Source organism: Eleutherodactylus coqui, chromosome 4 (assembly GCF_035609145.1).
Source record: "Eleutherodactylus coqui strain aEleCoq1 chromosome 4, aEleCoq1.hap1, whole genome shotgun sequence".
Taxonomy (NCBI): Eukaryota; Metazoa; Chordata; class Amphibia; order Anura; family Eleutherodactylidae; genus Eleutherodactylus; species Eleutherodactylus coqui.
Window position 1 is genome coordinate 106491399 of NC_089840.1, and position 26774 is coordinate 106518172.

Sequence of the window (26774 nt, forward strand, 5' to 3'; positions counted from 1 at the left end):
TTCAAAGTTAAACTCCGAGGCTTCCAAACACAAAACCATCTTATGTAAATATCACAGGATCCCAGTGGAACACAACAAGTGCCCTCTTTATATTAGGTACACTTTTCACAGCTACCTCCCCAAGGTCTTCATCATTTGTTTTCTCTCACCGAGAAAGAATTATAAAGCCGCCAGGGAGCACATAAGTGTCTGATTTCCCCCAATGTCCCTTTCTGCACTCTTTGAAGTTGTTCCTCCACATCTGAGAAAACTGTTATCCCACATATTTATATGAATCTGGAATGAATACATCTCAAGGCTCAGAGCCTCCGATGCAGATCTGGCATAGGATGCCGTACGAAAAAGTCATGCATGCCATACTTTTTCATCCTGCATAAAGGCCGGACAGGAGCAGGAACTGAATGGACCTCATAATAGTCAATTGGGTTCGTTTGGCACACTTTGGTTCCGTTATGAGATGGATCGGTTCATCCAATGGATTCAGTTTTCCTATTCCAATAGTGGAGCAGAAAAATTGAATCCCTAGTGCAGATGTAAATGTAGCCTAACGCATTTCAAACAGACGCAGGAAACTATATTTATATTGTTGAGTTCCAGCAAACTGATACCTAATCAAGACGTTTCTAGCATTGCATAAGAAAGTTCAAGTATAAAGTTAAAATATAGCTAAATTTTTTTTATTTGTGATACCATTTTCAAAATCTGTAGGTGGAAAAATCTGCACTGTACAAACTATGGTGCGGATTTCCATAGCATTTCACTAAATGCTAAAATGGTGTGTAGTCCGATATGGAGTTTGGCGTGGAATCTGCGCCAAAAATATACTATGTGAATAGAGTATTAGTGTTTTCACTACTATAAGATACACTATATAACAGAACTTGCAAGGAATTTTAAAGGAGTATTGCCATCTTGATAAGTTTTCCCTATCCTCAGAACAGGGGATAACTTCCCAATCAGTGGGGGTCCACCTTCATTGGGAATTGCTGGAGATAGCTGAATTTAGGCACTCAGCAATTTCCAGTGGTCTCTTTCACTTGAATGGCACCACTAAAGATTAGTGAGCATTTGAACTCAGTCAAGTTCACCATCGACCCCATTTAAGTAAATGTTATTGTGGTGCACGTGTGACCACCACTTTCAAAATTTTGGGAAACGTTGGAGGCAATTTCTTTGGATCAGTGGGGTTCCAGCAGTCGATCGCAAGATGTTCCCTATCCTGTTGATAGAGGATAACTTGCTGGGATGGGAATATCCCTTTAACCGTTTCATGACTACGTGACTAACCACTTTTTCAGTAAACCAAAATTTCACATTTTGCACTGCCACTGAAAAATTTTTGTTTTCCTTTTTTTTTTACATTACAGATAAATGTATACTTTGAAAAAAGTTGAAGGCAGACTAGACTGGGCAAAAAACGGGCTCCATATTTAAGATACATACAATGTGATTTATATGGACACATCACTGCATAAATATTCAGAGAGGGTGTTTGAGGATGCCATGGATGAACTCCAAAATGTGCCTATTTATTTTTAATACATTTTGTGCTGTTCTTTTCTATTAGGAGGACGGGTCATCTTTATCCTTTGATTTCTACCTTTATTTTTAAACACTTTGCATTTAACATTACTTTTATAGTGTAGTGTGAAAAGAAGGAAGATAAAAAATATTATCCAAATGAGATCAATTGGGGCCATATTTCTTGTTGCTCTATTGCAACTTGTTCTGTATCTACAGTTATAACCTTTATTTTACCCATTTTCATAGAAACCAACCAAAGAGAAACGTACAGAATTTCTAAGTTTGTAAAGCAAAACCCACTAATTTATAGCACAAGTAGAACCTGTAGTAGCCCCAGGACCTGCCACGGTCCCAGCTGGTAGACATCTACTGAATTGACTCTCACAAAGACATGTCATCTCATGTTTGGAAATCCCCTTCAATGAACTAGATCGGAGAGCCACCCTACTTGGCCAGAATTGAGACTCCCTGGACTCAAAGTAATACCACATTGTCTTAATTTCATGCATATTTGAACAATAGATGAAAAAAATAGAAGTTAAGTCATTTTAGAAAACTTACATGACAAATCTCCAGGTTACGTGCTCATCCGTAATCCAGCTAGAAGAGAGAATAGCATTAACTTAGTAGAGATGAAAATGGTATGAATAAGACCATAGGTCCTCTTTAATATTTTTTCATGAGCTGAGATTTCATATACTCTAAGGGCCAGGTAATAACGATGTTGGGGCATGTCATCTGATAAGCTACAAATCCCTGCAAGCTACTGTGCTATCAAATACGCAGGTCACAGTTTATCACAAACCATATTCACACTGTTCCAAAGTCTTTTTCAAGCACTGTAAAGAAATCCATTTCCATTACGAAACATTATAATACAACATAAAGAAAAGCAACAAGAAAGTAGATGAGATTTGAATGGTCATACTGACTGTGCTAAACCTATACTAAAAAAGTAAAAACATATTAATGTTAATGAGGTCTCAGATTCACTTGAAAAGGGGGGATACTAAAAGTGCAATGAGAAAAGACAATTAGAAAAAAAAATCTGTAGTAAAAGTTCTAACGTCTTGAACAGCATTCATTAAACACACACAAGTGTTGCTTTGCACCACCAAGGGTAATAGCTATACAGAGATTGTGTATTACTCGACTCTTTAGGCCCATTTACATGCAATGATTATCGCTCAAAATTCGCTCAAAAGCCATCGTTTGAGCGATAATCATTGTGTATAAATGCTCCCTTCTTTCACTCTTCAACTGAACAATGATTTTTAGGTGGGCATAAAATCCATAGTTCAGCCAGAGAGTAGATAGCACAGACCGCATACTGTTTTTGCTGTTCACGGTGCTGTATTATTCACGGGAGCTGCTGATTACATTGTTTTCAGCAGAAAGCCGCTGGCAGAAAAAATGAGCTGAATGCAGAGAACAGACCACCTGCTGTTCTCTGCATACAGCCCCCAGAGGCACATTTACATGCAAATGAAGGTGAAAAGCTGCTAATGGACATTATTGTTTATTAGCAGTTTATGCAAAACAATCCCTCCAAACCTATCTTTTGAACGATTCTCTTTGCGTCTAAATGGGCCTTTACTCCAAGTACTCCAGTTTCCTCCCACAGTCCAGAAGCATTCTGATAGGTTAATTGGTTCCTATGCAATTTTTCCTTGTGTTTTCGAGATAGATAGGTAAATTAGATTAGGGCATCAAGAGCAGAGTCTCTGTACAGGGCTTCAGAATATGATGACCCTATATAAACATGGGAAAATATATAAATTTAATCAATGCTGCGAACGATATCACTTGTTGGTGGAGTATAACCATGTATTTCTCAACCCATTGAGGAAATAGCTAATTTTCATTTTTTTTTTCGCTTTCAACTTTTCATCTCTATGTTCAAAAAAAATCATACCTTTTTCATCAACATAGCCACATAACGACTTTTTTTTTGCTGGACAAGTTGCATTTTTTTTAAAAAGTGAAATGGAAAAAAACAAAACTGCATTAATTTTGGGCTTAGGGAGGGTGGGGTTTGCCAGCCCCTCCCTCCCCCCTTTGTCTGGAGGCGACGGTCATGTGATCTTGCCACGTCACGTGTATCTCCGCCCCCTCCACGCCAGCACAATGGTTTCCTGCACTCTATGGCACCTGTAATAGACGTTGGACTCTGCACCATATCTATACAAAGCTTTCCTGGATTTAGGGGGGGGGGGGGAGACATCTACCCTGGGATTGCTGGGTTGATTTTCTCCCCTCTCCCGAGTGAGTATATTCCCATCCATCTATGTACGAGCGCAGTAGGATATTCCTTACTCCGATTGCATGACCCCCACCATTTCTTGGTGGGGGGGTTTATTCTTTACTATTGCAGCTCTCCACTTATTGTGGATTACAGGTCTCATGGTCTTTGATCACCTTCATCTGAATCCCAAGGCGCTGTCTCTACTATCTTCCTTGTTATTATATTTGACTACTTTTATAAAATAATAAACTTGTAAATGTTGTTTCTACATTCCTTTGCATACTTTTTTATTTTTCCATCAATGCAGCTGACTGAGGGCTTGCTTTTTGCAGGTCAGGCTGTAGTTTCTATCGGTACAATTTTTGCTACGTAAGACTTTATAAATAGCTTTTTATAGAATTTTTTTTTAAAGACTGGGTGACCAAAAAAACAATTCTGACGTGCATTTTTTACGGATGGCATTTACTCTGCGGGATAAATGCGATATTTCAAAAAAATTAGATTTTTATGGTCATGGTAGTACCATCTGTCAGATCTCTATCTAAATGATTAAACCCATTGCAGCCTGGTGCCAACAGTGTTTTATAGCCGTGCCCATCCAATGTACATGTACGGTATATGAGAAGGTGAGAAGGGTTCAAATTTTTTCCCCACAATTGACATTGCTTAACTATCAACAGGATAGGTGATAAATGTCTAATTGCTAGACATCCCACTGAGCACTAGAACAAGACTCGTGAGACCCCCCATTCCAACTCACTACTTGACTATAGTGAGGAGGAGTTTGAACTGAATGGTGGTCAACCATGTGCAATGCAACTGCTTTCAAAGTCTATGAGAGGAGGCTACCATGGAGCAGCACCGGATCTCTGGAAGTCCCGCCTTGCCGTTTCCTTCTATTCTGTCTGTAATAAAGTTACAACAGCTGGAGATTCTTACCGGCTGTTGTAATGTGATCCAGGCAGCAGCTTTACCAGGACTGACAGAGGAGTGCGCAGAGAACAGCTCAGGAAGAAAGCAGGCTGGGCTCTGATTACTATAGATCCCTCTGTGCTGCTGGGATGTGACAGCAATCGGCAGTAGAAGCAAGTGTGTGTAATGTGAATGTATGTGATGTAAATTCTATCTTACAAGAGTCGCGTCACGCTGAATCTTTGAGCAGGGTGAAGAAAATGCCTAGCTACAGTTCTTAGATCACTATATGTGCCTATATACAGTATACCTTATTTCCATACCTAGTTGTGATAATGAAAGACAGCAGAATCATGTGTTGCAACTTGTAATGGATACAGATCTCTGGGACCCAGATCCAGTTGGCAGCACCCCAGTGTTATAAATTAATAGAGTGTGGATTTATTTGGCTTTTATACTACGGTAGGTCTTGACTCACTCAATGGAGAATTTATCAAGCATTTCATTACGTTAGGAACTTTTCACACTGGACTCTTATTTAACGCAGGCGCGTCACGACTTTCCGTCCTTTGGCTCCATCTCTATGCATTTTTTTCCATACAAGATGAAAGCCTTCGACAAACAGCGCTGACAGGAAAAAATCATGTGAAAGAGCCTAAAAGTGCCTAAATGCAGCCTCCCGTCTGATGCTTATTAGGCACCAACTTGATGCTGAGATTTTTGATTTCACTTTCACTATTTTGCGCTATCAATCTCATGATGCATCAGCACAGCATTACAAGATTAACTAGAAACTGAACCATCTCTGGTGCATGGAAAACAATGTCATTGCATTCTATATTCACCTAAATAGGCTCCAGACCACATGTATACAGTCAGGAGGATGAGCTGTGATCTCCTCTAATATAACTGTGTCACAGGACCTGTGTGATCATCATCAGTATGTGTGATAGAAATGTCGAGGCTCACCCTCCTCTGAAGAGAATGTGTAGTATAATCCATGTAATATAATCAAACAGAAGTTATGCTGATTGAGAAACTCATTAGTTTGAGAATACAAAGCCAAATACATCTGAACTGGTCAGAACCGAGATCACATGACCACCCGAGGAACAACAGGTCAGGAGTCTCAAATAGAAAGGAGCAACCCAAGGTAATACTACCGTAGTGGATTTATATATAATGGAGAGATAGCTACATAGTGCTATCACCAGAGTGGCCCTTAAGACTCAACTTGCACTAATATTTTGGAGACTGTTCATATTTTTAAAGTGATATTCCCACCATAGCATGTTATCCCCTATCCACATCATCTAACTGCTGGAATAGGTGATAATTTGCTGTGAGGAGAATACACGTTTAACCAAAAACAGCAATGAATCTCAGAAAACAGAAAATATTCCAAATATTTCATTTGGGGACATTTTCTTTTACTGCATCCGTAATGAGCAGATCCCAAAAAAACAATACTTAAAGCCCGATTGGTTGAAATCAGCGCAGCGCCTGAGTACACTGGCCTGGCAAGCACCTGATTGGCGGGGATCCTGGGCGATGCACCCTCGCTGATATACTATTGATGACCTAGCCTCAGGATAGTCCATAAACAGTTTACAACTGAACAATCAATGAGTCCCTACTAGGCATCAGTGTTTTATAAACATAGATTATAAACTGTAGGAGGAAGGAAGTCTGCTATGGCTCATCTACCAGCCTCATACTTTGCATATACACGTGTACCCTCCCACATTTGCTGTACTTTCTTAAGGCCCATTTACACCAGCCGATGATCGCTAAAAAAAATAAAAAAATTGGTGCGTGTAAATGTGCGCCCATCGTGCGCTTTTCAGGCACTGTTAAGGCTGGTTTACACGGGCCGATGATCGTTCAAAGATCGCTCAAACGACAGTTTGAGTGACAGCTTTGAGCGATCATTTTGCATAAAAATTACTTGGAATTTAAGTAGCTACTCAGCTACTTAAATACCAATTATTTATGCAAATAAAGCCATCCCTGAATGCAGTTAATAGCCCCAGGCTATTATCTGCGCTCAGATCCTTTGTTCTCCATGGGGAAACAATGCTATCAGCACTCCTCCGTGGAGAACTACTGATAAAAGTGAATGACGATTTTTAGGTTGGACTGAATTTAACAATCAGCCAGCAGTGCCCGAAAAGCGGACGATGGGCGCACATTTACACGCACCGATTATCACTAAAACGATCGCTGATTAGAGATTTTTTAGCGATCATCTGCTGGTGTAAATGGGCCTTTAGCTTATCATTAAATTCAGTCCAACCTAAGGCCGCGGTCAGACGGCCGTTTGTTCATGCGATTTGCGCATACGGATGCGATCTGCGCATATATAGAACCATTGCTTCACAATGGGATCGGTCACATGGCCGCTTTTTATGCGGATGTCCGATAAATTATAGGACACGAGAAATCACAGATCGCAGATCGCGCCTATCTGCGTTCTGCGATTCCTTGTGCTCTATATATGCGTTCAATGGGGCCGGCGGCAGCAGCGCCGACCCCATTGAGAACATATACTACAAAGATCATTCTCCCCTGCCACAGCTGTGGCAGAGAAGAACGATGTTCGCCCATTGAATTCAATGGAGCCGGTAATACAGCCGGCTCCATTGAAAGCAATGGGCTGCTGGCGAGCGCGAGATGAATTTTCGTGAAGGGCTTAAAAATATAAGCCCTTCCCTGAAAATCATCCTAAAATGTGTAAAAATAAAAAAAATATATATACTCACCTTGTCCCTGCAGCCGGAGTTCAGCAGCGGCCGGCCGTTCTCCTGAACTGCTCTGTGTAGTATTCGGCAGGCGGGGATTTAAAATCCCCGCCTGCTGAATGGGCTGCCTCTGATTGGTCACAGCCCTCACCAATCAGAGGCAGCTCTCACTCACCCATTGATGAATTCATGAATGGGTGAGTGAGTGCTGCCTCTGATTGGCTGAGCGCAGAGACCAATCAGGGGCAGCTCTCAGCTGTCATTTAATAGCTGAGAGCTGCCCCTGATTGGTCCTTGCGCTCAGCCAATCAGAGGCAGCACTCACTCACCCATTCATGAATTCATGAATTCACTCTGATTGGTGAGGGCTGTGACCAATCAGAGGCAGCCCATTCAGCAGGCGGGGATTTTAAATCCCCGCCTGCTGAATACTACACAGAGCAGTTCAGGAGAACTGCTGGCCGGCCGCGGCTGAACTCCGGCTGCAGGGACAAGGTGAGTATATATATATTTTTTATTTTTACACATTTTAGGATGATTTTCATGGAAGGGCTTATATTTTTAAATTCATCCCGCGCTCGCCGGCAGCCCATTGCTTTCAATGGAGTCGGCTGAATTTTTCGGTGAATCGTCGGCCCCAGTCACACGATTTGCGGATGCGCATCCGACATGCGATCGGCAAATCGCGTCAAAAAAAGGTTGTGTGACCAAGGCCTAAAAATCGTAGTTCAGCCTTATCAGCAGTTTTCCACTGGGAGTGCTGATAGCATTGTTTCCCTGTGGAGAACAAAGGATCTGAGCGCAGATAATAGCCCTAGGGCTATTAACTGTGTTGAGAGAAGGTTTCATTTGCACAACTAGTTGGTACTTAAGTAGTTGAGTAGCTACTTAATACTTTATGCAAAGTGATCGCTCAAAGCTGTCACTCAAACTGTCATTTGAGCGATCTTTGAGCGATCATCTGCTGGTGTAAATGGGCCTTTACACTTGACAAAAACATTTGGACATATTGATATCTGCGGTGGGCTTCCAGGTGAATTGCATTGCTCAGTTCTATCCTTGGAAACAGTCAATGAGTATAACGAGGTCCATCTGGCTTCTGACTGGCATTTTACCATAGGAAATAGTGCCCCATGCTGCGTTATTTTGTCTGGAATTTTCTGTTGGATTTGCCCTGAAGGCTCCAAACGGAACTTTGAAAGTAGATGTGAATAGGGCCCTACTCTGTGAACTTTTTGGGTATATCTTTTACTTGTTGCTCTGCACTCTAATATTTTGTAACCTTCTTTTCGTGTACATTAAATATTTTTGCTTTCTTCCTACATTGAGAAATCTATTTTTGCGAGTGCTTGAATTTAATGGAAGCAGTGCCTGTATTACCAAACTGCACTCATAGCGGGCCTGATAAACACCTGATCATTGGGGGTCCTGAGCTCGGAGTCTTGGAAAACCCCTTTGACAGTGATCATCAGATGACATATCTTGCAGTAGTTTGCCGCATAATCTAAGCTTTCTGATGATTGTATTATACTACCTTCGTAGAGCAGCTTCACACAAGCAGAAGCGCAATTGCACATGACTTTGCACAAGATTTTTAAGCTATGTGCAAGGTTTTTTGCGAGTGTATCAGCGTATTTTACTGAACTTTTTCTGCCTGCAGGGTATATTCATTCGCACACGGCAAACAAACGCACCAATTGAAATGGCTAATTAGTTCCAGATATGTTCTTTGTCTAGCAGAATAACACAATGTTTCATGCATTTCTTGGTGCATTGTATGCACATTTGTGACCCCCCCCCCCCCTTTGATTTTTATGGGGACCTTTGGTGTGCAAACACGTAAAAAGATAGAACATGCTCTATATTGTTTTGTGCCCCCCGCATGCATACGCAAAATATGTGAATGAACCCATTGAAATCAATGGGTTCTATTCACTAGTAATTGCGCGCACAAATATGCCCGTCTGAAGCCGCCCTTAGGCTGCATTTCCACGTACAGGTACCAGCTGGCAGTTGAGATCCCTCTCAGCTGTAGTTGCCAATAGCAGAACAGATCGTGCAAGATCACGCTTCCATTGGCGTCCACGGCTGGGCGAAGTCTCAGTTGCAAGCACGTACCTTTACATGGGAACTTATACTTAATTGTACATGCCACATCTGCACGCAGTTAATGCAGACCACTGCACAATTAAACCCAGTATGTGTGTGCACTCATGTGACACGAAGGATTAGCAAGATTGCTTTCCCTATGGTAGACAAGCAGACTGCTTTCAAGAAAGTCCACAAAAGTAGCTCAGGTTTATCTGGCTGCAGCTTCATAGATTTCATAAGCTGGCTATTGAAAGTCATAGTACGGAAACCAACACAAAATCGTAAAGCATTTGTCTTTTCCCTACAAATAGGTCATCTGTAAATATCCGGGCGAGGATGAAGATGCAGTTCTAAAAATGTACTATCATCACAGCATTCCAGCTTTATGGCCTCATGCAGACTTTGCCTCTGAACAAACATTGCCTACAGCAGACAGATTTTACATTTTAAATGGATATGAACGTGATTGAAACAAAACTCTCTTTGTACAGAATAGTTTGTTTCTTGGGTATGCTGCATGGTAAAACCATATTGAGCTCACTGCTTTATATTCTTTTTAGAAAGACTTTCCGCTAAAATTTGGAAAGTGGCTGCATGGATTTGCCTGCAGGCACTGACATTGGCAATAATGCCTGGCTCACAGTTGGTTCATCCCAGAATAGTGCTCAGGTAAGGACACTGAAAGAGCCACATTAGACCTTCTTCTATGCATTTAGGGATCTTCATGCTGAATCAAGAAAACTCCTTCCCTAATTTATTGGCATAAACTTTGAAGCACAAACCTATTTAGAATGCCCCTGTATACTGCGGCAAGGTTTACCTTCACTACAACTAAGGGGCCCAACCAAGGCCATGAAATATGGTCCCAGTGAGTGCTGCACCCAAGGGCTGATCATTTTTACTTTTTGGCACTTGGTAGTTATGTACTGCAGTCTTCTGCTGTCTGTTACTACACAGCTCACCTGTTGATATCACTTCTTTTTCCGTGTTTCAAGAAGAGCACTTATATTAGACAGGGGACGTCTAGCAGACAATACATTTACCATAATGACTAGAGAGTGGCATCATGTCACAGTGTCACAATCTAAGTCACTAAGCTTGTAAGGGGGATTAGAATAGTTAGCGCAGCTGGATAAATGCCATACAAATAGTGTAGTTGAAGAGAATTGATAGGATGCTACTAACTATATAATACCTCACAATACCATATTACACCTCCTTGCTAGATAAACGCTGTAAAATATAACATTTTTATAACTCTACCCCAATATATACTAGCATTTACAACCTTTATACTTCCTTAACGTGAGCATCAATAGCATTTCCCTATGTGTGATTGTAACGTTGATATAAGTAAGTGATTACACTATCAGAGCAAAAGGAGACTTTTTTTGTGGAAAACCCCACACCCCTTGTAGGAAGGCTCTAGTACCCTGTTGTACCACCTCTAGCTTGGGTACAAGATGTGATACGGGTGGGCATGGAGGCCCTAGTACCCTGTTGTACACCTATAGCTTGGATACAAGATGTGATACAGGTGGGCATGATGGCTCTACTACCCTGTTGTATCGCCTATAGCTTGGATACAAGATGTGAAATGGGTAGGCATGGAGGCCCTAGGACCTTGTTGACTGCCAGTAGAACATGTGTGGGACTAATTGGGACATCAATGTGTGGCAATTGGAACACCAATGTTGAGGTATTCCTGTGATTCTTATTGTCTGCAGCTAAGCATTATCCTGCTGAAAAATGCCTGTTGGAAGCCCTACCACGAGAGGCAACACTTGTGGCTTAAGGATGTCCTGAATATATTGCTGAGCTGTCATTGTCCCTCATACCACTACTAGGGGTGATTAACTGTCATATGCAATGACCCCCCAGACCATCACACTAGCAGTGGGGGCAGTTTGCCACTACACAGCAAAGGTAGGATTGAGGTGCTCACCCCGAGGTCTCCAGACACAAACACGGTCGTCGTCAGTGCCCAAACTAAACTTGGATTTTCTGCTGAAGACAACCCGGTTCCACTCTGTAGCAGTCCAGTTTCATCATTCACCACATCACTGCAAACGGAAGCGATAGTGGGTGTGTCAAAGGCAGCACATGTAATGGGTGCCGCCAGACCAAATGTCCTTCAGCCAAGCATCTGGAAATGGTTTTGACAGACGCAGGGGCCTGTACCGCTGGTGCCACCTGTTTCCGGATGGTGGACAACGAAAAAGTTGGAGCTCCTTATGCTTGTCAGAGGATCCTCTCTACTTGTGGTCTGTCGAGAGCATCCAGAGTTCGCATGCCCTCAAGCATCTACTGGTCCCAACACTTCATAACAGCCTGATCAGAATGGCCCAGGTGGCGGTAATTCGTTGAAATGGCCATTAAGCTTCTCATATCCCAATAATACGCCCCCTCTCAAACTTTGTTAGCTGGGTGAAATCTCTTCTCTGCCTCATAGAGGTGTCTAATGGTCAACAAGCTCTACACAAGCGGAAAAAGAGGTCCACTTCACACAAGGAGCTTCTAATACCCATTTTAAAAGCTGAGGGTAAAACCACTTTTAGGGCTTCAGGTAACAAGACCGTTCATCTAATCACACTGTAATCATTTGCATATCTGCCTGAGATGTAACTGCATGCAGAGTTTTGCAGCAAAGTAACAATTTGTTCTAGGTGCTTGATTTGTTTTGACAAAGAGTGTAGATTTGTCCTGACAGTGAAGATAATGTGTACCTTGTATCCTGTGTCAATCCCAAGACAGTGTCAGGCTCCTCTGTCTATTTTGCTGCACCGTACTCACTGGTGTAATACTCAGTGCCTGAATACTGGACTTAGCAGATTCTGAAGAGTATCGTGCAGCAAATCCGCAGTAGAAGGGAGGCTGATGGGCACAGCATCATCAGAATGAGGCATACCATTGGGCTCGGCTCCTGCGCAGGCGCACCACTTGCATGTGACAGGCAGAGGTGAATGATGGGGCAGGGAGCAGAATCCTCCCTTGTGACCGCCACTAAACACTTGATTAATCATTGTACTAGCATCCTAAGAACGCGGTTACAATTGAATTCAGGGGAACCTGACACTTTCCAAAAGACCCTCCCCATCCCCCAGACTCAGTAGGCCCCAGCACTAGAGATGAGCGAGCACCAAAATGCTCGGGTGCTCGTTACTCGAGTCGAACTTTCAGTGATGCTCGAGAGTTCGTTTCGAGTAACGAACCCCATTGAAGTCAATGGGCGACTCGAGCATTTTTGTATATCGCCAATGCTCGCTAAGGTTATCATTTGTGAAAACCTGGGAAATTCAAGAAAGTGATGGGAACGACACAGAAACGGATAGGGCAGGCGAGGGGCTACATGTTGGGCTGCATCTCAAGTTCCCAGGTCCCACTATTAAGCCACAATAGTGGCAAGAGTGAGACACCCCCCCCCCCCCCGCACTGTCAGCATAAAGATCGTTCTCCTCTGCCACAGCTGTAACAGCTGTGGCAGAGAAGAACGATGTTAGCCCATTGAATTCAATGGAGCCGGCTCCATTGAAAGCAATGGGCTGCCGGCAATCGCGGGATGAATTGTCGGGAAGGGCTTAAATATATAAGCCCTTCCCTGCAATTCATCCAGAAATGTGTAAAAATAAAAAAAAATATACTCACCTTGTCCCGGCAGAATGATGTTAGCCCATTGAATTCAATGGAGCCGGCGATACAGCCGGCTCCATTGAAAGCAATGGGCTGCCGGGACCAGGTGAGTATAGATTTTTTTTTTACACATTTCTGGATGAATTGCAGGGAATGGCTTATATATTTAAGCCCTTCCCTGCAATTCATCCAGAAATGTGTAAAAAAAAAAATATATACTCACCTGGTCCCGGCAGATGGAGTTCAGCGCGGCCGGCGGCAGTCCTCCTGAACTGCTCTGAACAGCTGTGAGTAGTATTCAGCAGCCGGGGATTTAAAATCCCCGCCTGCTGAATGAGCTGCCTCTGATTGGTCACAGCCTGACCAATCAGAGGCAGATCTCACTCACACACCCATTCATGAATTTATGAGTGACTGCTGCCTCTCATTGGCTCAGCGGGACCAATCAGATTGGCCGCGCTGAACTCCGTCTGCCGGGACTAGGTGAGTATATATATATTTTCTTATTTCTACACATTTCTGGATGAATTGCAGGGAAGGGCTTATATATTTAAGCCCTTCCCGACAATTCATCCTGAGATCGCCGGCAGCCCATTGCTTTCAATGGAGCCGCCTGTATTGCCGGCTCCATTGAATTCAATGGGCTAACATCGTTCTGCCGGGACAAGGTGAGTATATATTTTTTTTATTTTTACACATTTCTGGATGAATTGCAGGGAAGGGCTTATATATTTAAGCCCTTCCCGACAATTCATCCCGCGATCGCCGGCAGCCCATTGCTTTCAATGGAGTCGGCTGTATTGCCGGCTCCATTGAATTCAATGGTCAGTGCTCGTTTAATCGAGATGAGTACCGCGTGGTGCTCGTCTCAAGTAACGAGCATCTCGAGCACCCTAATACTCGAACGAGCATCAAGCTCGGACGAGTATGCTCGCTCATCTCTACCCAGCACCTAACAGCATTTGCCAAGTGCTGATTCCGGCTCTCTGTTCAAGTCTACAACAGACAAAAGTGACAGCACACGGACCTGTAATAGACCTGTAATAGCCAATTAAGATAATCACACGATTTTACAAAAAGGCCCACGCTTCGTGTGCAAAAAATTCCAGCGTGTCCTAGTCTCGTCCGTTTTCACCAATGAACCATGAACATCAGACTGCACTCAATATTTTTGCATTCGATTATGCCCATGTTAATAAAGGAAATACAATGGAAATCCGTAGTGGCCACCATGTAGTTGCAGATTTGGCTGTGATTTGTGTAATGGGTCTTCTGTGGATCTTAACTCTAGTATTTCAGGGGTTGAAAGTCGCAGCATAACTAGGCAAGCTGTGCATTTAGAATCTGCAGCGTTTTCAAAAACACTGGATTCACTGCAGAAATTCTCTGCTCGATATGAAGATTTTAGAAATCTCTTCCACGTGACTTGTACCGTAAATACAAACGCTGCTGCAGAAATTCCGCAGCTTTTACAGGCTGATGTAAAATGCGCCATAATAGAAAACCATGTAACCACTATAACTGCACCCTCTCTCCTCACGTGTATCGAGTTATGTGATTTCTAGTTTCCACCTGCAACACAAACAGTTAATTGCTCTAGTAGGGCAATAGGTGTTTGACAAGATGCAGATGCCCCGGGAAGTAGCTAATAGGAGCCTGTCATTCATCACCACCATCACTGCTGCAGAATGCTTGAACTGAACATGAGCAGTGCATCACATTTACCTTCTCAAAAGTGTTCTTTACCATAAAGAATAAGGATAGAGCAAGCAGGAATAACAAAGGCTGAAACACTTACCACCATGCACCAGCGGGGCCGTAAAGATCTCCAAAGAGTGGGAGGCTGGAGAGAATAAATGGCACTCCCCACGCAGTAAAATGGTATGCCCTATAAAATAGAATATGAAAAGTGATTGAAACTGTGAAATAGGGATAATATAGCAAAAAGCATATTTTGTATCTGCAAGACAGTGCCAAAAAAATTACAATGCTTATGGTTTTTTCGGGTAATGAAAGAAAATGGCATTGAACAATCAACTGTTATTTTGTTTTTCAGATACATAAATACTTTAGGAAAGGCTTTTAAAGGAATGTATATATATATATTTATTAGAGTTGAGTGAACGTACTCTTCCGAGCTTGATGCTCGTTCAAGTATTAGCATACTCGATGCTGCTCACTACTCGAGCGAGCATCACGCTGTGTTCGACCCTGCCCCGCCGCTGAAGTGTTAGATTTGACCCGCTGCGCACGTCAACGGTAGTTTGTGGCTGGCTTGGCGGAGGAGAGAGAGAGAGAGAGAGAGAGTGTAAAGGAGAGAGAGAAGGAGAGAGACAGAGAGAGCGTAAAGGAGAGAGAGAGAGAAGGAGAGAGACAGAGAGAGAGAGAGAAGGAGAGAGAGAGAGAGAGAGAGAGATTAAAAAAAAAAAGCTCAGCAACCGGCGAGTCCCATACAAAAATGCTCGAGTCTCCCATTGAAGTAATGGGGTTCGTTACTCGAATAGAGCTCTCGAATTTTACGAACAGCTCAATTCGAATAATGAGAACCCGAGCATTTGGGCACTCGCTTATCTCTAATATATATATATATATATACATACATACACATACATACATACATACACATACATACATACATACATACATACATACACATATATATATATATATATATTATAGCAAAATCTTTAAAAGGAACATATATAGCAAAGTGTTTGCATGGAATCTATCAATCTATCTATCTAATTTCATGAACCTTTACATAGGTACTTATGACCTGCAGTAGTTCCTTACTAGCCATATCAGTAGTCATCTCCTTATTATTACAGACAGGATTAGGACAGGTAACATCTATATATAGATAATACAGGATCGACCATTCGCAATAGGTGATGGTCACAGCTTACCTCCTCCCCCACTATGCACAATGACCTCTGCACATGTCATGTGCTTAAAATATTCTGAGATAGAATTTAATGAGTCATATCCAGACTACAGGTCCCTATGGTCCATATTAACAGCAGCTCAGGTTTGATGGTTGCTCTATAATCATGTACAGAAAATAGAGTACAAAAAAAATCTACCATCAGAAAAAAGATTAGAAAGAAAGTTTATTTATCCCTAGCTGATTTTAATTAGTAAACGAAATATAAGTGAAATATAACTATCACCAATTCAGCTTTAACACCACAGCCTCCAAAGCAAGGCAGAAGACTTCATTTTTGAACACTCGGGAGAGCTGAATAGGTTATCCCACAAAGGAATTTTCAAGAAACATTAGTAAAGTATACTAAACTGCAATTACATGCAATGTTTCAGAGTATTCATGGCGCCCGAGTTGCTTTGGATCATCTTTCTTGACATTTTTGTAAGTTGGCAGAGACGTGAGATCATCAGTGCATAACAGATTTTAATTATCAGCATGATAGCTCTGCACACACTACAAATGACCATCCTCAAGTCATACAATAAAAAGTGCTGAAAATGCCCTGAAAGCTAAGGGGTGTCCAGACGGAGCGGGTTTGATGCAGAATTTTTATGCGCAAATTCTGCGGCATTTACTGTAGCAGCAAAGTGGATGAGATTTTGAAAATCTCGCCCGCAAGCTGTGGAAATAATCCACACAAAACCTTTACGGAAATTGACATGTGGAGCAGAATTCAATTCCGCAGCATGTCCATTTTATTGCTGTTTCCGTTGCAAAATTCATTTCTTTTCAACAAGGGGGTGAATTCTGCACAGAATTACATGATAAACCCCGCTTCAAAATCCTCACCAAATGGTACAGGCTTGGAGGTGGGCTTTCCACTACTGATCTGCAGCTGAATGCCCAATGCAGACATTCCGTTGCCAACCAGCCCCTGTGTGGACCCAGTATAAATGTTTACTCATTCATGCTCCTTAATAAACATCTGCTAACAGATCAGGGTGAGCAGGGTGCTATGGTATTAGTGTATCTTGATGCCACCAGAAGTGTGGGTGGTGAGAAGATACACCCAGGTTGACAGCTCGGCCACTCCTCCCTCTCAGGTCCTGCAAATCAGTAATGTTTGCTTATCAGGCGAGGGAACGCCTGCGGCACAATGCCTTCCCCGACGGGCTGCCTGCACTCGGTAGTGTTGGGGGACAGAAACGGAGCGTCGGTGCAAAATACAGCGCCTTCCACACCTGGCTGCCTGCACTCGGCAGTGGTGGGGGCCAGTAATGGAGCGGCAGCGCAAGATTGTTTTCGCCAGCGTCCTGCCTCTAGTGGCTGGGGCTGTGGACTGTGAGCGCTGGGCGACAGAGACGAAGTGGCAGTGGCACACACCTTTCCCCGGCGATGTGCGTGCACTGGGCTGTGGCGGCGGACATGGAGGGAGCGGCGGAGGCAGAGCGCCTTCCCCACCACCCTCCATGCACTCTGCATTGCCCACTGACACTGAGGAAGCGCCGGCGGCACAGCGCATTCCCCGGCTGCCTCACTCCACTGGATAGAGGTGGTGCTGACACAACAGGTTCCCCGTCTGACTACATGGACTGCCCACCGCCACCGGACAATGAGGGAGCGGGCGACCAACGATGGTGCCGGCAGCACAGCACTGCCTGATCGTGAGTTAGGGAGAGAGAGACAGGGATGCAGGAGCTGGATAGAAGCTGCAAATCTGGTATTTATGTTCTGGTAACAAGCTCGGTCACACTGTGGCTGCCATGGAGGGTTAGGGTTCGTTTCAGTGTTGGCCTTAATACTGAAACCAGCCCTAAGGTTAACCCTCCCTCCCAGCATTCACTTAATCCCCACGCTGCTAGGACCTTGTACACTTCACCCTATCGGGAGCTGGGGGTGTGGCAGGGGCGTTCGGTGGCATCAAGATACACTAATACCGGGTGCTATTACATTTACAAACTTATTTATCCTGTCCTCGAATTACTAACAGTACATTAGGGTAATCAAGGAAGAAATAGTTTATAAGTTGTATCCCCATCGTTTACAGATCCTGCAGGTGGTCTACAATACATTGATAGCACTAATAGCTACTGCAGTATATTTTACAAAACAAGCAGTGAAATATGTTGAGAGAATTTCAGAAAATGCTTGGGAACATGGATTTGATATAAATAGGCCTGATAAAGACGAAGAGTAAATTAATTGAAGATGAGGACAGGGATAAAAAGCCAGTCACTAATGGTAAAGAGGTATCTACTCATAAAAGCTCATGAACTAGAATAACCCAAATTATTGCTATAGAAACTGAGAAAAGTAAGTTGAGTTATCGACGGGAAATTTCACTGAACATAGCAGGCACCAAATAATCTCCAAATATTAACTTGATATTTCTCCACTTTAGCAGACCTTGCAGGTACTGCGTGTTCTCTTATAGGGATAATGGAACCAGTGCCAGCAGCATATAAAAATGATCTTATATCTGGGGATGAACATTTTCTGAAAAGGCATCTTAATATCTTCTCATGGCATGATGTTTAATTATTTATCATTCATAACTTTCCCACATACTTTTAACTGCTCTCCTTTATTAAAAAAAAAAAAAAAAAAGAAAGCCCCCATCAGGACAACCCCCAGTCATATGCCCTTTTGATGGATACCACAGAGGTGGGTCATCACACGGATACCCCTCTATGAGTCAGAGAGCCACCGATAATCCCTCATCTCATGGACTCAACACGTCCAAAGATGTGGGTAAGGTCACATGTAAGACAGCTTTTTCGTTGTAGACATTTTCTGTTATGCCTGGATCGACTTTTTAAAACCCCATCCACATGCACTGTACGCTAACTTGTAATGAATTTTCAGTGTGGAATCCGTGCCAAAACCTGGAGACAAGTCCAAGATATCCAAAGATATCCTTACATAAACCATGTAATATTACAATTTCTTTTAAGCAAATAAACAATCAGCTGTATCAACTTCTAGGAAAATAAGTTGTTTGCCAGGTTCTTAGAAGCTGTATCTGCAGAAGCTTTCAGATTAAAGGGTATGTGATAACAACCCTCTTTTGTTACAATCACTAGGAATTCTCTGGCTGTATCATCATCTCCTCCCTACTAGTTTGTTGCTGGGGCAGCAGCTATGCAACTGTCCCATAGGTGATCCATTAGAATGGGTTAGCTGATCTCACTAATGTAGCCTATGCTTGTTAGGAGAGGAGTTTGTGATTGGCCAACCTCTCTTTAAATATCCCTGGCTTCTGCAGTGGGTTGCTGGTTACAGTTTAAGCTGTGTCTTTTAAATTCAATATTCCTGGTTTGTTTCCAATCTTATTGTCTCTACTCTAACTTGTTTCTTGGCAATATAATCTTGCTTTTGTGGTAATTTTAGTCTATTTCTTGTCTCTTAGCCTTATAGTTTTGCTCGTTTTCCCTGTTGTATCTGTCTTCTCTTGCTTTATAATTACCTTATTATCTTTTCATCATCACCTTCTGCTCCATTAATGTGTTATAGTCATCATCACCAATCTGTTTCTGTTGGTTATTGATGAGTTCCTATTCTTCAATTTTTATCATTTATAGGCATTGATATGTGAATCACATTATTGCTCATTTGACTGTCCAGTTGCCACATAATTTGTCCCTACTCTAAATTCTGGGGATTTTTTAGTCCTGAAAGACACCATTAGTACCCAGGAAAGGGGACTGCTATGGCTGAAGTCCAGTTCTGCCATCTTGGGTCTCAGCTGGCATTGTTATACTTTTAAATGCATATTATGTTTTTGCCACACAGTAGAGGTTTATTTTAAGTATCAACATTTATTTTTCAATAAATTAGTCATTGACTTTTATTAGTTGAAAAAAAAACTGTAGTGCGGAATGCAACATTATTTTCAGGGCTGTGAAGTTGGAGTCAGTTTTCAGTCACACAGGCACATCTGGGCACCAATGCGCCTGTCTTCCTGTAGAATAAGACGGCCGCACTGCAGGTACCGACGACTCTCTGCACCACCGGCAGAAAGAACACATGACCGACTCCATTTCTGGCCATGTGTTCTTTCGTCCGGCGCTGCGGAGAGTCGTCCGCACTGAAGGTGCGGCTGTCTTCTTCGTGCAGGAAGACGGGGCGCATCGGCGCCCGGATGCGCCCGTGTGACTGAGCCCTGAGTCATTAAAAATGTACCAACTGTGGCATCAAATTAAAATCATTAAATATAATAATAATAATCTTTATTTGTATAGCGCCAACTTATTCCGCAGCGCTTAATATTATTTATCAATGTATATTAAGCCTGATGTTACCTTTCCACTACAGTAAATGTGTCCATACTGATTGTACATGAGCCAATTTAGTCACAGTGTGAAGAAAGGGAGGAGATGAAAGTTTGTCTCACTGACTCCACAGTACTGTTCATCTTATACAGAAAGGTATATGTTATGTAATACAAGCAAACATATGCTAAAAGTGAATATTTTATAGAAAAAACAACAAAAGGGTATGGTAACATTGTTTACATATTGGAAATTTGAAGCATATGTGCAAATTCTTAAAATCAAAGATAACAAGTGCAAAGTTCAAATATGGCAAGATAAAAGTATTAGGCTATAGCACAAAAACAAATTGAGGCAAAAACAACGAGTTGCTCCTGTGATTTTGAGGGCAATCTACATTAAAGAAGCAATTCAAGGAAACTTTACTAAACTGTTTCTATTGAAAATCTTATCAGCAGTGCAGCATGTAATTTTTTTGCACTTATCTTTTTTTTTATTAACATTGTCACAAACGCACATAGTTAAAGCATGCTGTGATCCATGGAGAGTAGAAGGACTAATGTACTCTATTTTGTTCATGTTATTTGTAGATTTAAAAAAGTATATATTTTTGGGGAATTTGCTCTTTCAAAAAAATTAAAAATGATAAATAAAGAAGCATGCTGGGATAAAAAAAACACAACATAGGCCGCCTGCAAACGGCCGGGTTGGATCCGGCTGTGAGAATTCTCTGCATCTGCAGAGAGCAGCGTGACACTCACCTTCTCCCGCAGCCCCGGCTCTTTCAGAGCGGAGCCGGTGGCCGGTGAGTGACGTTTCTGTGCGGGGCTCACAGAGCCCCGCACAGAAATAGAGCATGCCGCGATTTGTTTGCCGCGCGAGATTAATTCAATAGAAAAGAATGAAATTGCACAACAAGCTTTGCACATCAGGTCAGTGTGAACATAATAGTGGTAAAACTATAGAAAAAAAAAAATCAAACAATCCAAATTTATTCTTCTAGTACCTAGTAATACCGCCACTTTAACTGCCACCGAAAAGCTAAGTTAAGATGGATCTACAATCACCAATACTAGTAATCAGGAATCAGGAATACGAACATTTTTGGAAGGACAATTTTGGAGCACATTCTCCAGACATTACTTTCTTATTTTGTAAAAAAAACCAAAAACTTGGAACTATGAAGAAAATCTACCAAGACCCGCGTTTCAAACACTGGTCTGAAAATTATTTCCACCAGTGCATGATGTGACTAATATATTAAAGAGCGCACGCCTCTTCATAGATCAGCTAGGAGCTGGCATAGATTTCTGCTATAATGACCACGCCCCCACTGACAAGCCCCACCCACTGATTTTACAAAACTGATAAGCGTAGTGCAGAAAGCCAAAGTGGCAAAGTTTTTGTGCAAGTGGGACTTGCGCCACAATTTGTGACTTTTCTACACCAGACTTCGCTTTGTAAATGTCCCCCTATATGTAGATATTTCAAATTTCATTTATGGCAAACACGTAGACTTACATCAAGGAATGACTTAAGAAAAAAGTTGAAAAATTTAATGAAAACTGCAGAACAAAATTTGCAGTCAATTCTTTACTTTTGGGTTACTTGAAGGTTAATAAATATCAATGTAACGACATTTAGTCATAAAATTGTGACATTTGAAACTTCAGCCTGAATGTCCCCTAACTGCTGAATGTTCATTTATAGTCAATAACCAGTGTATAAAGTGAAAAAGAAAAAAAAGGATTAAAGTCGAATTCCCCACTTATTTTCTAACATACCATAGAAACAGACATGTCAAATGATAATATCAGTTTGATTATGTGAGCTGGAACCAGCCATCGATTCCCAAACTGTAGAAGCTATGGAAAAAAATACCCATTCCACGTATCTGTTACTTTAATCGCTTTCATTTATTAAAAATTAGTCTGTGAGGATATTACAGGTCTACTATTTAAATGAGTAGATGACTACATAATACATGCTTATACCGAGTCCTCCATCGTAAGAACCGCAGCTCACAAGGGTTCTGTCCCCGCTGTGCTACAGCATTCCATTGGAGGTATATGAGAGAACAAATTCCAGAAATATACTGACAACGATAGGCGTAAATTGGCATATGTTGCCAACATCCTCCCATTGAAATAGAAATGTATACCACATGGTATAGTTTTTTTTTGTGTTTTTTTACTGAATCCCTCTGCGTAGAATAACTTAGTCTACTACACTATTCTATGCCGTAAGCCAGTGTCTCCCAACTCCAGTCCTCAAGGCACCCCAAGATGTCATGTTTTCTTAGGCTGTGGAAATATCTGATACATTGACAATAATTACATCCCCTGTGCAATACTGAGGAAATCCAAAAAATATGACCTGTTGGGGTGAATTGGGGTCTAAGAATAAATTTAGCGTATGCTTTGGGCGGTTTCTCAGCACATACACTGAACAGAGTTCACAAACTGGATGTGAACAGAGGCTTATAAGGAGGGACAGCCATATGCTATGATAAGAAAGAGGTAGTTCATTTCTGGCATTTTTCTGTATATCAATGTGATGAAAGAACTGTTAAATACTTCCAAGCGCTGCTCATCTACTTGATGCGATACATACTCATGATGCTATCTGCCTGAACATCCAATTCCTATGGAAACCATATAATAATCTATATGCTACCACTCTATTTAAAGCAGGCAAACGCCTCCTCACTGACAAGGAATATGTCAGAGATGAGGCATAGAAGGGTAGATGGGTGACAAAATAGTGAGTATTCAAAGAACCGCAATCTTGGGATCTGACTGGTTAAAGGGGTTGCACCAAGATTTAAAATTATCCCCTATCCCCTAAGAACGGAAGTCTCAACGGTCCCCACATAAATGGAACACAGGTCAGGCACGCACTCTGTCACTGTATTAATTTCATTGACAGCCCCAGAGATTGCCAAGTACAAGTGTTTTGAAGTCTCTGGCACTGTCATTTAAATGGATGAAACGTGGGCACGTGCACGACTTCCGCTCTATTCATTTGGAGACCATCAGAACCCCGGTTCTTAGGATCAACGTGGGTCCAAGTGGTTGGACAAGCACCAATCATAGAGTTATCCCCTGTCTTGTGGACAGGGAATAACTTTAGATCTTGCCATCACCCCTTTAAGTTCAAACCTCCTTGCATGGTTATTTCTGAAGAACGAGAAGACTCATTAGACTGTGAATCTCAATCGTCTGCTCTAGATCAGGCAAACATGCAGATGTTATTCGTGTTAAACACAAACCAGGGCTGGTAACGTAGAGTCATGTTGGACATCACACAAAAACAGAAGCCATCAAAAAGGAATGCATACTTCTACAGCTTCCACAAAGTCACTTCTCGTCAAAAATTGCTAACATGCAATTTGTACTCAGAGGCCTCTTTAAATACGTAGCAGTAGAAATGAAGTAGTAAAACTGGCTGTAATTAAAAACAGTTAAGATAGTAACGATATTAAGATACTGTAATAACTATATATCTCCCCAGAATGCAGAAAACATTACAAAGTAATTAAAAAACATTACAATGAAAGTAAAATACACATTATCAGTTCCCCATTATTGATCTAATTATTACTCTGGTTTCTCCATCTTGAAGCAGTCATTTCTGCAGGCAGCAATGACATTGGCTAGCTCTTTGCTAGTTGGACACTATTTTCTCAGGCACTTGCACCAGCAACATTTTTATAGCAGAACGTAGTACATAAATTATTCTTTCCCCAAGGAATGCATGGCATGCGTTTTATAGCAAGTTATATCTCCACATTTATAATCTTGTTTCCGAAATCTTATTTAGCAAAACAAAAATTTTTACTTATCCAGCAAACTGAAAATGGGAAAATGCTAACTTTTTTGCGAGCAGAAGGGTCATCAGAGTCCTGCAGTCCAACTATTATGCCATATATAGGGTAGAATCATTATGCAAATCCCAGGAGTCAAGTAGCGCCTCAAACCTTGGTAATGATCTGCCTCAAAATCCACAACAAATGGTATGGCTTTTGAAGCGGGTTTTTATGCAGATCCGCCTCAAAACCAGCAGCACAAAATAGGCTACTGATTATGGTCTGGATATGCAACAAAATCCGCTACATATGAACGTACCCTTATAAATTTAATTTCTAGATAAATTATTAAAAATGAATCCTGCACTATACAATCACCACTACTACCAAAATAGTATAGGTGATTGTAATAGAGGTTAATATGTAGTGTTTCATAGTACTTACAGCTTCTCTCTACTGTCATCTCACACCGACAGGAGACAACGGAAGAGAACGGGAGAGGCTGTTACAGCACTGTAATGCCGGGAAAGTTTGTTACTGCAACAAACTTTCTCTGCCAGCTCCACGAGTGGCTGTCAATCTGATGACATCATTGGGTCCTGAACCAATTAGGCCCCAATGACAGCACCCGTGCCATAGACTGTTAATAAGAGTCTGTTTCAGGTGTTTCACCAACTCAGGGGATACAATTGCCCACTGAGTAAAGAGCATAAATCTACATTGTTGTTGCACAAAGCCTATGTTGCTTCTTGTTGGGCTTCGTGCAGCAACAACGTAAACTGGGAAGTCAAGAAGTGGTTAAACATCCCATGTTGTATGCAAATTAGGTTTGAGCAGTCTTGGGGTGTGAACCTAGACTATTGCAACCGCCTGTAGTCTCCTGTGTAGTCCAGCCTACCTGCCTCTCAGTAATGTAAATGGCAATGCCTACGATATCTACAGGACAGTGTAGACTAAAGGGTTTTTCCAGGCAGTGCGGGCTGTCAGTGCCAGGAAACACCACAGTCAGAGTGGAAGCTGCTGCTCCAACCCTTGTGTAGTGGCCAGCACTCATAATTGGTACTATGCTGTCTGGAAAAAGAAACAAAAAGAGGTCATTGTTAAGTCTTACTGGCGCTGGATTAGAGCCACAGGTGTAGTAGCCAAGCCAGTCACTGGAGAGTAGTCAAGATAGCTGGGAGTCGCTATCGGGAAGTCACGATATGCAGTACAATAGGATCAGATGGAAGCTTAGTCAAATGGAAGCAGGAGGTCAGCAGCAGGAGGTATCAGTACAATCGCAGAGGAGCAGCAGGAAGAGGAGCTTGATCAAGGTGGTGGAGCACAATAATCACGTGCTGGATCTAAGGCATGGTCAGTCTTTTTATAGGAAGTCCTAATTAGTAGCAGGGGGAGCCAGGAAGGGGAGACAGGAAGTGGACTTAGCAGGAGCAGGGAAACACAGAACAAGGTTGGGTTTCAGCAAAGAACTGTCCAAATCTTGGACATCCCAGGGGAGAGAACTTCTGACCGGAGAGCAGGAGGTCCCGGGTTTGAGTCCTGACAATCATGGGTGTCAAAGTGAGAGTGGTGCATGCACAGAGGACTTTGGTGAGTCTGCCCACAACACATCAGGTTCCTCTGTATACCTATTTAGAAAGCTTTCCCACTGACTGATAAAATGTGGCCACTGGTTTATAAAGGTCAAACCTGGTGACAGGTCTCCGTTAAAAGTATATATTTGCTAATATTCTTTGTTCCGAACCGAATATATGATTAAAGTCATTTGCAGCAACATTGAAGGTCATATTTTATGTATACGCAATGTAGTTTTACTATATGTTGTGCATCCAATGAGATACAAAAATTGTGAACTTGAGAACTACTCCTAATGAATAAGTGGGAGTGATTTCAATTTAGGTTGTGTTTTGAGATTATGAAATCTAAACCTTGTGAAAAATTGAAATGAGACGGAGGTAGGAAAGTCTATGGCAGAGGAGAAAAAAAAGAGTCTTCTCCATTTGCTGTTTTCAAGGAAACGTCAGTATAATATGAACAACTGTTGATGCCTGAAGAGCACATGGAAAATGAACATCTTTTGTGGGAGTCAAACAAGGGGGAAATAATACAGTATCTGCATGAAAACAATTTATAAAAGAAAATTTCCTGTGAAGGTCAAAGATGGGAGGGAAGCTGCGGGGGCTGAATGAAAAGACTCGTGTAATGTTGTCTTTTGCAGAGGGATCACAAATTAAAGTTATTATAACAAGAATAAATCCCATATATGTCTGTGGGCCCCAACTGTAATTTTCTCTATGAGCGAACATTGCAGCTGTCCTTTCTAACTAGACTTCACTGATTTAATTAACTATTAAATGACAAGTGTAGAATGTATCATTTCAATGAAACTTATACTTAAAGAGTAGGTGTACACACCACACACATAAATATCACCAGGCTAGCTAGTACCTCGTTGTGATGTCTGACCCTAGCCCTCAGAATGGAGGTTGAGGACTGTGGCCAAAGGTCCACAACCAAGGAGCCAAAGACGTAGAAAACGCTTGATGCTAAACACTAAAGAGGCTGTTAATGTGTTTTGCAGCCACGTAACACCCTTAGCAGTGTCCAGCAAAAGGCCCTCAGTGGG

General features: G+C 42.0%; 1 protein-coding gene across 1 annotated transcript in view; it reads right to left on the reverse strand.

Annotated features, from left to right (window-relative positions):
* Positions 1 to 26774, reverse strand: part of LOC136625606 (uncharacterized) — a 532926-nt gene that overhangs the window by 211591 nt on the left and 294561 nt on the right. The window contains exons 8-9 of the mRNA XM_066599945.1: positions 14942 to 15031; positions 2086 to 2124 (exon numbers count right to left, since the gene is read on the reverse strand). Coding sequence (XP_066456042.1) covers positions 2086 to 2124; positions 14942 to 15031 — 129 coding nt within the window. The remainder of the gene's footprint in view (positions 1 to 2085; positions 2125 to 14941; positions 15032 to 26774) is intronic.